At 57.8% G+C, this 15600-nt stretch overlaps 1 protein-coding gene across 1 annotated transcript; it reads right to left on the reverse strand.

Moving 5' to 3' along the window:
• Positions 1–205: 205 nt before the first annotated feature.
• On the reverse strand, positions 206–12633 carry RASD2 (RASD family member 2). Its single transcript, XM_047786427.1, has 4 exons — positions 11882–12633; positions 6509–6788; positions 2182–2707; positions 206–2077 (listed from the first exon to the last, which is right to left on the reverse strand). Exons 2-4 carry the CDS (start codon positions 6777–6779, stop codon positions 2014–2016), a joined length of 861 nt encoding a protein of 286 aa, XP_047642383.1. The 5' UTR covers positions 6780–6788; positions 11882–12633; the 3' UTR covers positions 206–2013.
• Between the last annotated feature and the right edge of the window lie 2967 nt (positions 12634–15600).

Here is a 15600-nt window from a genome sequence, read left to right on the forward strand (position 1 = left end):
GGGCCGAGAGGGGTGTAACCTCCTGTCTTGGGGTTTTATTCCCCCTCCTCTGGGTACTTAACCTTGAAGGCTGATCTAGGGCTGACACGCAGGGCGAGAGCACCAGGCAGGTGCAATTTGGGGAGGGAAAGGCAGGCTCCTGGTTTGGGGAATAGCCACACCTTTTCTGGGAAATATAGAAAATACACAAAGTCAAGGACACAGCTTAGAAACAAACCCACTTTAATTGAGAGTGTACACAGAGATATGGGGAAGCAGGGGTGTGACCAGGTGAGACCAGCCACACACCTGTCCTGGCCAAGGTACCTGGTCCACGTAGAGGACTGGGGCTGGGGCTGGGCAGGGGCACAGAAGCAGGGTCGGAGCAGCTGCCTTGAGCAGCAGGGCTCAGGGTAGGGGTGTGGGGGGTGCAGAGCTGAGGCCAGGCACGTGTGTATCTGTGTATTCACGTGCATGTGCAGGTATATACATGAGTACAATGTACACAGAATCTACAGGAGCCCTCAGAGGCCGATCTAGGGAGAGGGACAGGGAGATGACACCTCAAATCCCCAGAGTCCCCAGGGGCTGGGACAGCATCAGGAGAGGGGCACGTCATGGTGTGTGCCGAATGCCCGGACCTAACGCTGCTTCTGCCACTCATAGGTTAGCTGTGTGACCTGGGGCAAGTTACCTACCCTCTCTGGGCCTCAGAAAGATTCACTGGATAATCACAGAAGGTTCCCTGTGGACTTAGACTTCCAAGAATTTCAGGGAGATTTAAAATATAAAATGTATCTGTTAAGAGTGGATGGCAAGAGCCTTTGGTCCACAGGTTCAAAACCCACCACGCCTGATGCCCAGCACAGCCCAATCCCTAGCACAAGGAAAAGGCCCACCCTGCATCCTTCTCATCTACCTGTCCTGGGCTCAGCTCTGGCTTCCAGCTCCACGCCTCCCAACAGCTGCATGTGCAAGAGGCAGTGGGACAGGAGGGGTGGGCAGAGGCCGGGGGCGGGGTGGGGGTGGGGTGGGTTGAGGTCAGAGCCAGGGAAGCTGGGCCTTGGGGTGTAAAGTGCATTGCTCATCCTCTTTGTTTCCACGCACGCAGTGGACTCAGCACCCAAAGGTGCTCAATGAATGCTTGAGGAATAAGCACAGCAGAGGACAGCCTGGCTCCAGGTGGAATTCTGCCTTGAACTAGCCGAGAGGCGGAGCTGGGGCGTGTCACTTGACCCTCTGAATCTCAGCCGCCTCCTCTGGCCTCCTCTGTGACCAGGGGCAGGAGGAGAAGCAGCCCCAGCCTGCTCTGCCTGTGCACGTGTTAATGCTGAAGCTGGGTAGGCGGGCAGCGTCCAGCTCGGGAACAAGGTCAGGGAGCGGGACTGGAAGGGGTCCCAAGTGGAGACGGGGCGCCTGGCCGCCGAGGGGTCACTCAGCTTGTACAGTACACCAATGTCCATTTCCACTGGGAGCCACATGATGGCTGCGACGACAAAGCACATCCAGCAGACAGGAACCTGGCACAGGAGGCTGAGGAAGGCGGTCCCGGGAGATGGGCGGTCCAGGTGCCGTAGCCACGCCCACCTTCCAACCCCCAGACGCTTCTGGCTCAGTGGCGGGGACAGCGGGGGGGCCACCTTGCGAGTTGGGGGATGGAAACAGCTGAGCCAGAGGGTGAGAGCTTCAGGATGGGGTGCGGGGGGGAGGAGGGACTTGCAGCTGCCACCTAAAGCAAGCCGGGACTTCCACCAGGAGAGCAGAGCCCTCTCTCAGCGGGCTCTGGGTATGGTTTTCACCTGTGATGTGCCCCACCGCTCCAACAGATGCAGGCGTCCTGGCCCCTCTGGCATCAGCGTTTCTTGCAAGGGTAGGCTAGCTCTGACTTGGGTCCAGGCATACATCCATATGTCACCCAGCCTTACCTCCCGCCTGGCAGAGATCCACCCCCCGACGGAGAAGCCGACACCAAGGGGGAGCGGTGGAAAGAAGGAATTGGAAGGAAGTGACTGAAGGCAGGAGACTGTATAGAGGTTAGAGGCCGGGGTCCTCCAGTCTGGCGCCAAAGGTCTTGGAACGTGACTGCTGTTGGGGTGTCCTGGGGACGGGGGGTGGATGTGGGCAGCAAGCCTCTGGGGGGGGGGGTGGCCACCTCCCGTTAGGCACCGCCCAAGCCCCCACCCCGGGGTCCCTCCCACTCACTGGATGGTGCATTTGTCCCGCTCTCGGGCCTGGCCCTCCCGGAGGACCTTGGCCTTGATGTATTTGAGGTCACTGTTGACACTGGGGCGGCGGGCGAAGGGCGAGACCATGCCGTAGGCGTCCATGTCCTTGACACGGCGCATGCAGAAGGGCCTGGGGTGGAAGGCGTCCCCGTACTGCACGGAGATCTTGCGGTGCAGCGCGGGGCTCATCTCGTGCGGCAGCTTGGCCATGCTGAAGAGCACGTAGAACATCTCGTCCACGTTGGTGTTCTTCTTGGCCGACACCTCGAAGTAGGCGCAGTTGCCGTCGCCGGACACCAGCAGCTCGGCCTCGGTGGTGGGCACCTGGCGGCACAGCTCGCCGTGGTCGTTCTTGTTGCCGCAGATGACCATGGGCAGCTCCGCCGCCTCCTTGGTCTTGTTCTTCAGGCAGGACTTGACCTCCAGGATCTGCTTCTGGAGGCGCTTGACCTCGTCGAAGGACTCGCGGTTATCCAGGCTGAACACCAGGATGAAGACATCGCCTGGGGGGAAAAGAGCCCCAGGTGAGTTCGCAGGTGAGTTCCCGGCTCCCTGGACTTGACCGTCGCAGTGACCCTGCGGGGGAGTGCTCTTGTGATATTATGACGCCCCCATTCTCCAGAGCAGCAGACGGAGGCCCAGAGGGTTAAAGCCCTTGTCATGGGGCACGCACGTGGCACAGCCTGGCTCAAACACAATGAACCTGCCCTAAGTTTCCCTGCGGGGCTGGAGATGGGGCGGGTGACTTAGGAAATTGTGTGGACAGCTTAGAATAATAATACAATTTCCACGAGAACAGGGGCCTTGCTGTCTTTTTCAGCACATCCCCAAGGCCTGAAATAGCACCTGACGTAGGGTAGGAACTCAGCGTGTTGGCATCAGGCCGGCCTAGGTTAACCTCTTGCCCCATCCACTCACCAGCCACGCAGCCTTGAGCGGGTCACGCCACCTCCCTAAACTTGTTTCCCTGTCTGTCCAATACAGGATGCTTTTGAGAGTTTGACCCAAGATGTATAATGAATGGAGAGTGACACATGCTCAGTGATCTTGGGTCTCACGAGGATAAGGAGGACAAGCACCTTCGAGAGGCGCCTGGGTTCCCCTGGACTCCTCACACAACCTCTGTGAGGGAGATGTCACTACCTTCATGTGATAGGTGAGCAAACTGAGGCTCAGAAAGGGCGAGCAACCAGCCCAAGATCACACAGCTCAGGCATGGCTCGGCCAAGAGGTAGAGCCCATTCTATTCTCACCTGGATGGCACCTGGCACACATAGCCACCCCGTGCTTCTGGAACAAATCACAGATGGATACGCGAATGCCAGCCTCTGAGACCTGTGCTACCCCTGCTACAACTTGCTGCATCCCTTAGTGCGGGTCTTTGGAAGAGGGATGCTGGGGAGGTCACAGGAGCCAGGGAGGGTGAGAGAGGGCTGGTGCCTCCATCCCAATTTCCAGATCTCACGACAGTGACCACAATTTCACACTCGCATCGCCTTTTTGCATTTTTGCATAAATGCTTAAGAACCTGCAGGGAGATGTCAAGATCCCAGGATTCTCAGATCTCAGAACCGAGGCTTGGAGGCGCCAGGGACTGGCCTAAGTTCTCTGAGAGAAGAACCCAGCATTTCCAGGAGCACTGCTGCCTCCTTCCTCTGGACCCCGCCAAACAGCACACCCCACCCTCAGAAGCCCATTCCAGCCACTGATGCACTCTGGACCAGAGGGAGACCTCGCCAGGGCACATGGTGGGTGGCTGCATGGACGGCATGGGGTACAATGGAGGATGGTGTGGGCTGTTCAGAAAGGCGCTTGCAAGGCAGCACCGGCCGGCCTGGCAACCGGTTCCACTTGGGCTGCCAAACCCATCCCGTTAGGCTAATCCTGGGCCCCTGAGGACTCGGCGGCCTTGACATATTCAAATGCAAGGCTGCGATGCCAAGCTTCAGTGACGCCTGGCTGGCAGCTGGAAGGAGAGCTGGCGGCAGAATTAATGGCTTTCCGAATGTGCTGCGCACCAGCAGTACCAGGTTGGAAAACGAGGCCCGGGTTGGCGAGGGAAAAAGGCGGGCAGCAGACAGATGTGTCCAGAATGATATGCGCACGTAAAAAAAAAAAAAAAAAAAAAAAAAAAAAACAGATGAAAACACCCTCTGTTATGAGGACACAAATGTGAATACCAATGTGATCACGAGTGGCAGGGGTTGGGGACTGATGAGGCGGCTACCTCTGGGGAGCGGGGGGCAGGAGTCGGGGGTTGGGGGCATGGGTCATGGAGGCTTTTAAACCTTGTCTATAGGTCTAGAGGAGGGTGCGTGTGTGCATTATTTGTTAATTAAAAATCAATTCTGGAACTACACGCATGGTCCCCAACATCTCTCTCCCCGCTCTGAGAGCCTTATTTCTGCCCGTGGGCACCCAGTCTCCGCCCCAAGGCAGGGAGAGCTGACACAGGTGCAAGACCCACTGCCTGCTGGACATGCCCCCACTCGCGCTTTCCTGCGTCCCGGCAGCTGCACAGGGAGGAAGTGAGGTGAATGCTCGACGTGCAGCAGGGACGACTGAGCTTCGGACTTCCAGTCACGTGTCTAAGCCGCCAAGTGGTAGAGCCAGGCCTGGAACACAGGTCCTCCCCGGCTCCTTCTGTCCACACATTCCCGTCTCCAACACGTGGGATGGGGCGGTCCCAGTGTGATCTGGGTCAGACGGCCAGCAAGGACAGCCTGGAAGAGGGAGCTCTCTGCCCAGGGCACTCAAGGAGGGGTCTTGGCTGGGCCATGGCGGGGCGGGGGGGGGGGGCATGGCCAAGGTTTCTTGCTGCAGAGCTATCTCGATGTGCCCGGGTAAGTGATGGCTGGAGGGTTACATGCTCATTCCTTCTGTTCATCACCACCCAGCAATGGCAGAGGCGTGGTTTAGGAAATGACCCCGCAGAGACCATCGAAGGCTCATTGCAGATGCTGGCTTAAGACCAATATTTATTTTCATTTCTTTCCTTTCTTTTCTTTCTTTCTTTCTTTTTTAGGGCTGCACCCACGGCATATGGAAGTTTCTGGACTAGGGATCCAATCGGAGCTACAGCTGCCAACCTATGCCACAGCCACAGCAACATGAGATCCGAGATGCGTCTGAAACCGATGCCGCACCTCGCAGCAATGCCAGATCCTTAACCCACTGAGCGAGGCCAGGGATCGAACCCACATCCTCATGGATGCTAGTGGGGTTCTTACCCTGCTGAGCCTTGAACAGGAACTTCAAGACCAATACGTACTGAGCACTGACCTGCTGCTCACCAAGCACTTTTCATATATTAATGCATTTAATTCTCACAAAGACCTTTGGGATGGGTGCTCATGTGATAACATCTTATAGTTGAGAAAACTGAGGCACCAAAAGATAGAGTCACTTGCTCAGAGGTACAAAACTTGCTCATAGGAAGCAGTGGACCTGGGATTCGGATCCAGGCGCACCAGTTCCTGGGCCTGTCCCCTTAGCTCCCACACAAAACTGCTTGAATGACATAACTCATGGCCCCGTCTCACATATCCACCTGCCCTCTCAATGCCTCCAATCGCCCTCAGGGCCAAGAGGCTACAGGATAGCTCAGTGATCAAGCATAATCGCTAGCCTGCCATTTACCAGCTGTGTTACCACTTGGCATAACTCAACCTCTCTGAGCCTCAATTTCCCTAAATGGAGGCAAGTATTTATCTCCTAGGTTAGTTGCGAGGATTAAATAGATACATTCCAAGCTGTAAGAACCTGGCCAGGCACACTGCTCTTAATAAATGTTAGCTATGGCCACGGTCGTTACTGTGATTATCAGGGAGTTCCTAGCCCGGGCAGGGTCCCCACCAGGCCCTTTGGCTGATCACTGCCTGGGTCCTGCCCCTGCCCTTCTGAGAGGTGGCAAGGGCCTGGAGTTTCAACAGACCTAAGCCCAACAGCTTGACCTCGGGTCCCAGAGCTCTGCTGGGTCAGCTCCCACAGGAAGAAGGTAGCAGCCCCTCCATTCCCTGGGGAGGTAAAGCCCAGGGTACAGTTTGTATCCAGTGGGTCAATATCAGCCCCTCATCCGACGGCAACACCGGCAGCCATGAGCAATCGATCCAGAGTCAGACAGAACGGAATCAGGGCCCCGGCCCCCATCCTTCGCTCCGCAAGCAGCAACACGTCTCTGACCCTCACTGGGCAAGGAGGCTTGTGAGCTTCCCCTCCGACATGCAAGCACTTTGCAAACTGTAAAGTGCCGAACACACACCTGCCCACGTACTCAAGCGCCCGTGCCCACCCCAGGCACCCACCTGTGAGGATGGAGAGCCTGCGCATGGCGGGGAAGGGGTGGTTGCCAGACGTGTCCAGGATGTCCAGCTGGTACATGTCGCCGCGGATGTTGTAGACCTTCCGGTGGAAGTCCTCGATGGTGGGCGTGTACTGGTCCTCGAAGCGGCCGTTGAGGAAGCGAGAGACGATGGAGCTCTTGCCCACCCGCGAGGCGCCCAGCACCACCATGCGGTACGAGTTCTTGGCTGGCACGCTGAGCGTGCAGTTCCCGCTGGACAAGGTCTTCATCATGGCTCGGGGCTGCGGCAGAGAGCAGGATGCAGGTGTCAGGTGGCCCGGAGCCTTGGCCTCGCAGCCCTTGCTGGAGGCCTCCTGTCCAGTCTCAGTTTTCTGTCTGGGAACACTGGACGGGGGTCTCTCTAAGGGCCTGGGAGTTCTGCCTGCCCATCCCTCCCTTGCTTCTTTCTTTCTTCCTTCATCCATCCACCCATGCCCTCACTCACCCACCCTTGCCTTCAGTCACTCCTTTACTCCAGCATGGGACTGCTGGGGTTTGAGTCCTCGCTTTACCCCGGACTCACTGCTGTGCTTCAGGAGCTTAACTTGCCCAGGGGTCCCTTTTCTCATCTACAAAATGGACTTGACTTGTAGGGCTGTTGTAAAGGCTCGGCCCATGGCAAGATCTCAAAGACGCTAACTTGTTGGAATCTTTTCTCTGTCTGGACCATCTGTCCTTCACAATTCTGGCTTCCCAGGAGCCTATGTGAGTCCAGACACGACATGGGGAAGACGCTAGAGAACATTTCTTAAGCAAAGGAGGTGCCAGAGCCTTTCAGCCCTCCCAGGAGGACGCGAAAGGCAGGTCCAGATCACGTCCTCCGTGATTTGCACTCCCTGGGCCCTGGCAATTTGCCCACCTCTAGGAGACCGGAGACCTGGACGAGGGACCCATGAATGACTCAAGTCCCTCACAGCCCCGAGGGTTTATGGAGCTGGGGCACACCCAGAACTTTCTACGGGAGCCTCTTGGTCTTGTGGGAAAAGCCAAAGTGGATCCAAGCTCCAAACCCCAATTAGAGATAAGTTAACCTCCAGGGGCTCTAACAGGCCCACTCAAAGGCCGTTCATAGCCCAGCCACACTCCTTTCCTATTCCAGCACCTACCAGAATCCCCCCAGAACCTTCAGTGAGCTTGAGTTCTGCTGGGACCTGCCTCCAGCCTTCGGCTCATGTTAGCCCCTCCCTCAGAACACCCTCTTCCCCCTGTCTGTCTCCAATGTCATTTCCTCTCTGAAGGCCTCCTGGGCTCCCACCTACCCAGCAGGGATCCCTCCCCTCTCTAGAGAAGAGGAGCTACAAACAGGGACAGGCCCACTGAAGTACCCATCTCCTCGGCCCTCAGCAGGCTGCCGCATATGGTGGTGCAGGCTGGGCACTGCACAAGGCCCCTAGGGGGATGTCTTACCTACAGTTCATCTGCTCAGAAAAGGCTCCTTTTCTCAGTTTGCACAAAGGGCTGTAGTGCTTTGACTGGTCCTCAGCCCGGGATGCCCCAGGTTATAAGTGGCCTGGAAAGCCTCATTCATTTGCCCCAAAGCACTCTCGACATCATAAATTTCTACATCGGCCATGATGCTAAGAGGTGTGAGGTGGAGACACCTCCTGCGCATGGGTCTTCCGGCACATGACTTACGCAGGACTCTCGGGCATCTGCATCTGCTCGCTGTGCCAGACTGAGAGCCATCATACCATCGACCAGCTCCCCAAAAGACCATTCTAAAGAGCTCTGACTGGTAGCCTTCGTCAATTTCCTTGGCGTAATACTCCCGCCAGGGCCGATTCCAAGCTACCAAGGTGATCTCGATGAATAAACTGCTAAGGGACACACACAATCAGCCTGCTCAGCACACCACTGACCCAGGCCTGGAGCCATGACAACCATCACCAGTCACCAAGCCCTGCAGTGTGCCAAGCATGGTGCTAAGTATAGAACAATAATAATAGCTGACATTTATTTTGCAGTTAATATATGCAGAGCACTCTCCGTGCTGAGCATGGATTAACCCACTTCATCCCTCAGCAACCCCAGAAGGTAGGTGGCTACCCCAATTTACAGATGAAGACACTAAAGCACAGAGACGTTTACTGCCTTGCTCACGGGTACACAGCCAGGAAGCAGCAAAGGAAGGATTCAACCCCAGACATTTAGTCCCATGCTAAAGAGTCTCCTTATCACCTCCCTAGAAAGTATGGATCACCTTCCTGTTTCACAAATAAGGTGATGCTTAAAAGTCTACAGGACGGGCCCATTTCGTTAATAAGGGAGCCAGGATGGTGACTCCAAGTCCACGACTCATGCCTGAGGCTGCCTTTGAATGTATCCCACAGGATTTCAGTGCCTTGTATACAGCAGGTGCTCAATAAATGATCTGCGCGTGAATGAACCAAATGGCTCTACCTTTTTTTTTGTCTTTTTTCCTTTTCTAGGGCCTCTTCCCACGGCATATGGAGGTTCCCAGACTAGGGGTCTAATCGGAGCCATAGCCACCGTCCTATGCCACAGCAACACCGGATCCAGCCGTGTCTGCAACCTACACCACAGCTCACGGCAACACCGGATCCTTAACCCGCTGGGCGAGGCCAGGGATCGAACCCACAACCTCATGGTTCCTAGTTGGATTCGTTAACCACTGAGCCACAACGGGAATTCCTAAATGGCTCTACCTTTTGGAGCTCTTTCAAAGCTTTCTTCTGGGGCTTTCTAGCTGACCCAGGGGGTGTGCTGGGTGGGCAATGGAGATAGGGGGTATGAGCCAACAGCACTGAATTTTTTTTAGTCTCCTCCCGGTCTGGGCAACCAGACTGGACCTTCAATGGAGGCAGCGGGAAAGAGGCCCCACGCCAGGACAGTCCCCTCCCCAAGTCCCTCTGCGGGGAGCATGATTCTGCTGGTGGTCACCTCCATCTACAGAAAGAGGGAAGAAGGCCAGCAGCCCCCAGGGACCATGCATCTCTATCACCACCTGCCCCAGCCTCTAGCCCAGAGCTCCTGGTACAGATGTGCTAACATCAGCAACTCCATGGACCTGAGAAAGTAGAGAGAGGAGGCAGGGGGTCAGAGGGAGGAGGCAGGGAGAAAAGGGACAGGGTCAGAAAAGGGCAAGGAAGGGGGGGATAAATCTGTGGCTTTCCTCTCTGAGAGAAGACTGTGACTCTTCACAGGGCCCCAGCCATGTGGGGCCGTGTGAAGCACCCAGACACCTGGACATCAGGTGACAACACCTCCATGAGCTCTGCCGCCTGCCCCCCTGGGGGGGGGGGTGGAGGGCATCTTTCTTCCCGTCTTCTCTCCCAGAGGAGGCACTGTGGGCAGCACTGTGGGCCCAGCTTCTCTCCTCCTTCACTGCCTGCTCCCCTCTCTCCATCCGCAGCCAAGCTGACCCTGCACAATGAGGAACAGGCAGGGGTGAGAGTTCAAAGGGCTTTTCAAGAGTGTAGAGTCCCCTGCCCGGGAGGCCCAGAGAGTGGGTCATGGGGACCACTAGCAGCACAGGTCCGCGAATGCAAGTTCTGTGACGCTCAGCTGACCTCACCCCAGGGTCATTCTGAGGGCACGTGGGGGGGCAGAATGGCCTGGAGCAGAGATGGGGTGGGCCGCGCTGGGGGAACAGTTGCCACAGCCAGGCAGGCTTCCATCATGCTGGGTGCTCTGTGTGCTTTATTCCAAAGACTTCACAAGAGTCCCATGAAGAGGGGACTGCCATCGACCCACTGGACTGATGGGGACAATGGAGGTCGGAGAGGCTGAGTCACTTGCCCCAGTCCACACAAATGACTGGCCAAGCCAGGATTAGAATCAGGCTGTTGGCTCCACAGTCTGGGCTCCTACCTAGAAAAACCCACCCCCTGGCCCAAATCAGTCTTTTTCACAACAGTGTCTGACTCAGTGAAGCCTCAGCTGGCGTCAGGCAGGGGAATGACCCCAGAGGCCTATTCTAATTCCCCCCGCCCCTGGCTGCAGACGGCTGGGGGCAGGCACCCTGCTCAGGACACCCCCAAAGCTGGCCCGTCCAGCTCCCAGCAAATGCACCTGTGGGCCTGTCTGGAAGATGGAGGAGTCAGAGGGGCAAGGACGGCAGGATGAGAGTCTGGATGCATTCCCACCTTTGTGGGGACCCCCTCCCCTCTCCCTCCCCCACACCCTGGGGCCTCCTCCAAGAGCCCACATCCCAGCCTCTCTGGATACATATACATACACTGGCTTCCGTGCCCACACCAAGGGGAGTCCTGGGGGCTTGGAAAAGCCAATCTCACCACCCTTGACAGCTCAGAGTCAAAGCGGGCAGGACCAGCTTCTAGCAGACCCGCTCCACCTCTCACCCGCCCAGCAACCCTGGGGTCTGGTCATCTAGCAAATGCTAGAAGCAAACCCACCGCATGGCCCTGGAAACTCAGTGAAAAGTCAAGAGGCCCCCAGGGCTCCTGGCGCACAGGAAGCAGGTTCCTTTCTTTGTGGCACTTCCTCTTGGCAATCAGGGGGCTGTCGGGTGGGGGGGGGGCTGGAGGGCAGGCAGAGATCTGGGGGGACACCATCTTGTCTCTGTGAAGCTGGGGGAAGCCTGAATCATGGGCTCCGGAGCTGGCTGCCCCTCCCCAGCCTGGCCTCCCCTCTTCCCTGAGGTCCCGAGCAACACCCATCCTGCCAGGGCCGGGGGCAAGAGGAGAGAGAGCCCCACAGAGATGCTTGGGGGCCCTCTGGCCAGCTGAGCACAAGAAAGCCTTCCTGGGAAGGGGATCACCCAGGAAACCCACCCCTTGCACCAACACCCACTCCCCACCCTCGCCCAAAGCTCGAGGAACTCTGGACAGGAAAGGCACTCCTTAAGCTTCCCTTCTCAAAGGAGGTCTTTGCCAAGGCTGGGCTGTGAGGGAGGGGGCACAAACTGGCCCCCTCCCAGCCCCACCCCACCCTTGTTCAGGTTTGCAGGCTGAAGCTGGCTTGGGAAGGGGAGAGGGAATATTTGGGGAAAGGACGGAAATGCCTGTTCCTCTCTGAGCCTCAATTTCCTTATTTTCAAACAGGCTGTTGCTCCAGATCTCTTAAATGGAAAGCTTCTAGCACCAAACCTGGCACATGGAAGAAATTCAGTAAGTCTTTCTTTGCTGGGATAAGCACCCAGCCTGACACATGGTAGGTACTCCACTAATTGCATTTTCTCTAAATAGGTGAAGTTTCGGGATTACCCTGGACCATAGTAGGTGCCCATACAGTTTTAACTTTCGCTGGTCCTCTAAAGCCTCACCTGGCCTCCCCCTGCCCAAGCTTCAAACCTTTCTTCCTGGCTTCCCGGCTTCCCCAGGCTCCCAGTTCTGATGGAGGGTCTCTCTCCTACCTGGGAATGGCGGGCCAGGCCTCTGGCGCGGCTGGGAGGGATGCCTGGAAGCGCCTGGAGGTGCGGGGAACCGCCTGGCTCTCCAGCCGCCGAGCCTTCCAGAGTCTGCGGCGGCTCCCGGGTCACTGCGCCGGACTCCTCCTCTGCGCGGCTCAGGGCGCAGGGCTGGGCGCGGCTGGGCGAGGGGACACGGGGAGCTGGTGTCCCATGGGTGGGTTCCGAGGGCTCGGTGGGGCCCGGGCTCAGGGCGGGCTCCGGCTCGCCGCCGCCGGCCCTGCCCTGCCCGGACCCGGGGGACTCCTGTTGAGCCAGGTGCCCGGAGGCGTGGGGACGTCCGATTCCGGGGGCCCCGCCTGGGGCTCCGGCGTTGAGGGGAGAGGGCAGAAGGGGCGACTCCGGGTCCTTAGAGACTCCGGGAGGGTCCTTTGGAGATGACTGTGGGTGCGTGCGTATGTGCGTATCCCGGGTGGGCGAACCTATCCTGGCCCCGTATGCCACCTGCTTCGCCCGCCCCGAAGGGGATTGCTCGGGTGGGGGGTGCCTGCCCGGCTCCGCCGCGGCCGCTTCCTCTGCCCTCAGCTTTGCAGGTCCCCGGACGCCCAGAGACGGCTCCTTTCTCCCTGCGAGGTGACGCCAGCGGCTGAAGGAGGAGCAGGGTGTTCGGCTCCGCGCGCGTGTGTGGGAGGGGGCCTTGAACGCCGCCCCAAGGTTCCGCAGCTTCGAGTTAGCCTTAAATCGGTTCCTCCACCCACTTCACCCCCTTTGGCCCCCAGAGGAGGAGAACTTTCTCGGGGCCTCTGGCTCCTCCCTCCTTCTCTCTCCCAGAGGCAGACACCCCCCTTCCTCCCGCAGGGCGAGGTCAATGGTCCCTCCTAAAAGTGATCGGAGCCCAGGCTCCTTATAGCAGTCCCGTGGCAGAAGCTCAGCTTAGGCCTGGGCGCCCTCCGCCGCCCCTGCGAGCGGTTCTCCGTGCACCGGTCGCATGGCGCCCCCTCGCCCCCTCCGCAACCCGCGAGCAGCCTGTCCCGCCGCCTGGTGCCTGCCTCTGCCTGCTGGAGCCCGCTCACCCGCCTTCGCCCGGCGCCCCGCCCCCGGCTCCGAGCTCAGCCAATGGCAGCGGGTCCCGAGATCTGGCCCCGCCCCTACCCGCCCCGCCCGCGGCCACTAGGACGCCGCAGTCCCGCGCTCCGCGTGCCCGGGCGCGTGGCGCCGAGGGGCTGGGGGCTGGGGGTGGCCGGCGCTTGTGCTGTGACCTGAAGGCTGCACGGGCTTCGGAGGCTGACATCTGCGCACACACTCACCCGCACACCTCTCTAGCCGCGGGTGACTCGCGAGGGCCCCGCTGCCAGTCTGTCAGGGACCCCAGCCGCTCGCTCCCGGTTGGCTGCAGCCCGCGCACAAACGGCTCCTGCGCCCTCCTCCTTCTCCGGAGTCCCCAGGCTTCTTCTCGGCGCCCAGCCTGCCGGCCCCGAGCCGCCGCCTCCCTCCCGAGGTCTCAGGACCTGCGGGATGACACATGGACCGCGCACGTGCCTCCAGGAGGGGCCGCAGAGTCACCTTGACCTAAACGCGCCTGCATGGAGGTCTGTGTGGCATGCAAGTCTGGGGGAGCACTGTAGAGAGAGCCCTGCTGGGGACGTACTGGGTGCCCTTGGGCAGTGCCTCTCTCACCTCCGTTCTCCCAGGCCTTGAACTAGGGCAGACATCAGTCATTATTACTTAGTATTTTCTTTAACTCCGAGACCCACTCCCCCACCCCCCAACACGTTTTTTGGAGAATTGTTATATCACTGCCTTAAATGGGAAACCAGTATCACTTGCCATAAATAGAAGGTAAGAGCAAAAATAAGCACAACGAAAACAAACCAAGGTTATTACATTCTCGCAGGAAACTGGCCTGCCAAGGCTTGAGATGTGCCCTCAGTGGAAAAGGGAGGTCAACAAGGTTTGGAGAGGTGTTAAAGACCTTTCAGCCCCCCTCCCCCCAAGGACACTTTCTCCTTCCGCATTATCAGGAGGCTGAAAAGAGAATGTTCCTACCGTGTGAGAACAGGAACCCTGGATGCAATGGTGGGTCTGTCCAGCCATAACATGTATCAGCCAGGGAACTGTGCCTCACTTCCTGAACCCTAGCCCCAGTCCAACCTCCCCCCCCCCACCTCAAGATGGGTGGTGGGGGTCTCAGGGGGCATCAGGTGGAAGGTCCAGCTCCACTGGATGAGAGGTGGGTTTTCAGTCTGCCTCCGTGTCCATTCAAATAGTTGGCCATGGGCCAGTCACGGAAATCTACCCCCTCCCCTGGCCTTGGTTGTGTCATTTATAAAATGGGCCTATGATATGCTAGGTCCACGGAAGTGCTAAGATGGTCTTGGACTTTGATGATAGAAAGTGGCTCCTTCTGCTTGTCCCTATGTGGTCTTGAGATTCTCCAGGAAAGTTAACCAGAGAAGATGAGGCAGGTGGAGGGACCAGATGGAGGACTCAGCAGCACTCGCACTGCTTGAACGTGATTAATCCCCTAACCAGAGGATGTGGAATATCTAGGTCTCAGAAAGGCTTAAGGGACATGCCCAAGGTCACCCAGCCAGCAAGCGGCAGGATCCCGGCCCAGTGTTCTTTCCTCATCCAGACTTTGCTTCCAGGAACTGGGCTTCAGCCCAGGAGGGGTTTATGATCAGCTTGACACACAGAGGCCATGAGCCTTGAGCTGGCCATGAACTTGGCAGCAGGAGGCAGACAGGGTGGTACAATTCACCTGGTAAGCTGGGGTCAGGAGGACTCAGGCCACTGGGCCGGCTCCTCCACCTGCACCCGAGAAACATGGCAGGCGGCCAGCTCTGAGCTGGCCCGGGAACCCATTACCTGTTGCTCCAGCTGTTCCCCGGGGTGGGTCATGCTCCACTGACCATATGCCCATCTTGAAGGGAGCTGTATGTGGAGCTGTGGGGCCCCAGGAGACCCACCTGGCTCTGTTCCCCAGTGCAGAGTGGCTCAGTCAATAAGCAGGTGCACATAAGGGATGATGCTCAAAGAAGCGTCACGTGGCAACAGCGCACCTCCCGGGCGCTCACTTTCCGAGCCTCCCTCTCCTTCATTGGCTTCACCATCTCACGTGGACCATTTGCTGTAGCCACCTCCTTCCTTAGCGGGCTGTCACCTCCCTCTCGCATAATTCACGACCACTTTCATCTTTTTCTAAAAATACCGGCCCCCTGCTCAAGAATTTTCAATGGCTTCCTATTGCTTAAGATATGAACTCTAAATGCTTTAGCCCAGCATACAAGGCCTCCAGCCAGGATCTGATTCCCATCATGCCTCACTATCAGCCTGCATTTCAGCCAAATCAAACCACTTTCTAGGTCCCTAAAGAAGCTGAGATTTCCTCCCTCCTGGCCTTTGTGTGTGCTGATCCCTCTCTCGAGAAAACCTTTTTCTCTCTCTTCACCCTTTGAACTTCTACACATCCTTCAAAACATGATGTCCACATTTCTCGGAGTTCCTGTTGTGATTCGTTACAGTAGAAATGAATCTGATTAGTATCCATGAGGATGTGGGTTCGATCCCTGGCCTGGTCGGGGATCCAGCACTGCTGTGAGCTGCAATGTAGGTCGCAGACGAGGCATGGATCTGCATTGCTATGGCTGTGGCTGTGGCTGTGGCTGTGGCTGTGGCTGGCAGCCACTGCTCCAAATCGACCCCTAGCCTGGGAATCTCCATAC

Source organism: Phacochoerus africanus, chromosome 7 (genome assembly GCF_016906955.1).
Source record: "Phacochoerus africanus isolate WHEZ1 chromosome 7, ROS_Pafr_v1, whole genome shotgun sequence".
NCBI lineage: Eukaryota > Metazoa > Chordata > Mammalia > Artiodactyla > Suidae > Phacochoerus > Phacochoerus africanus.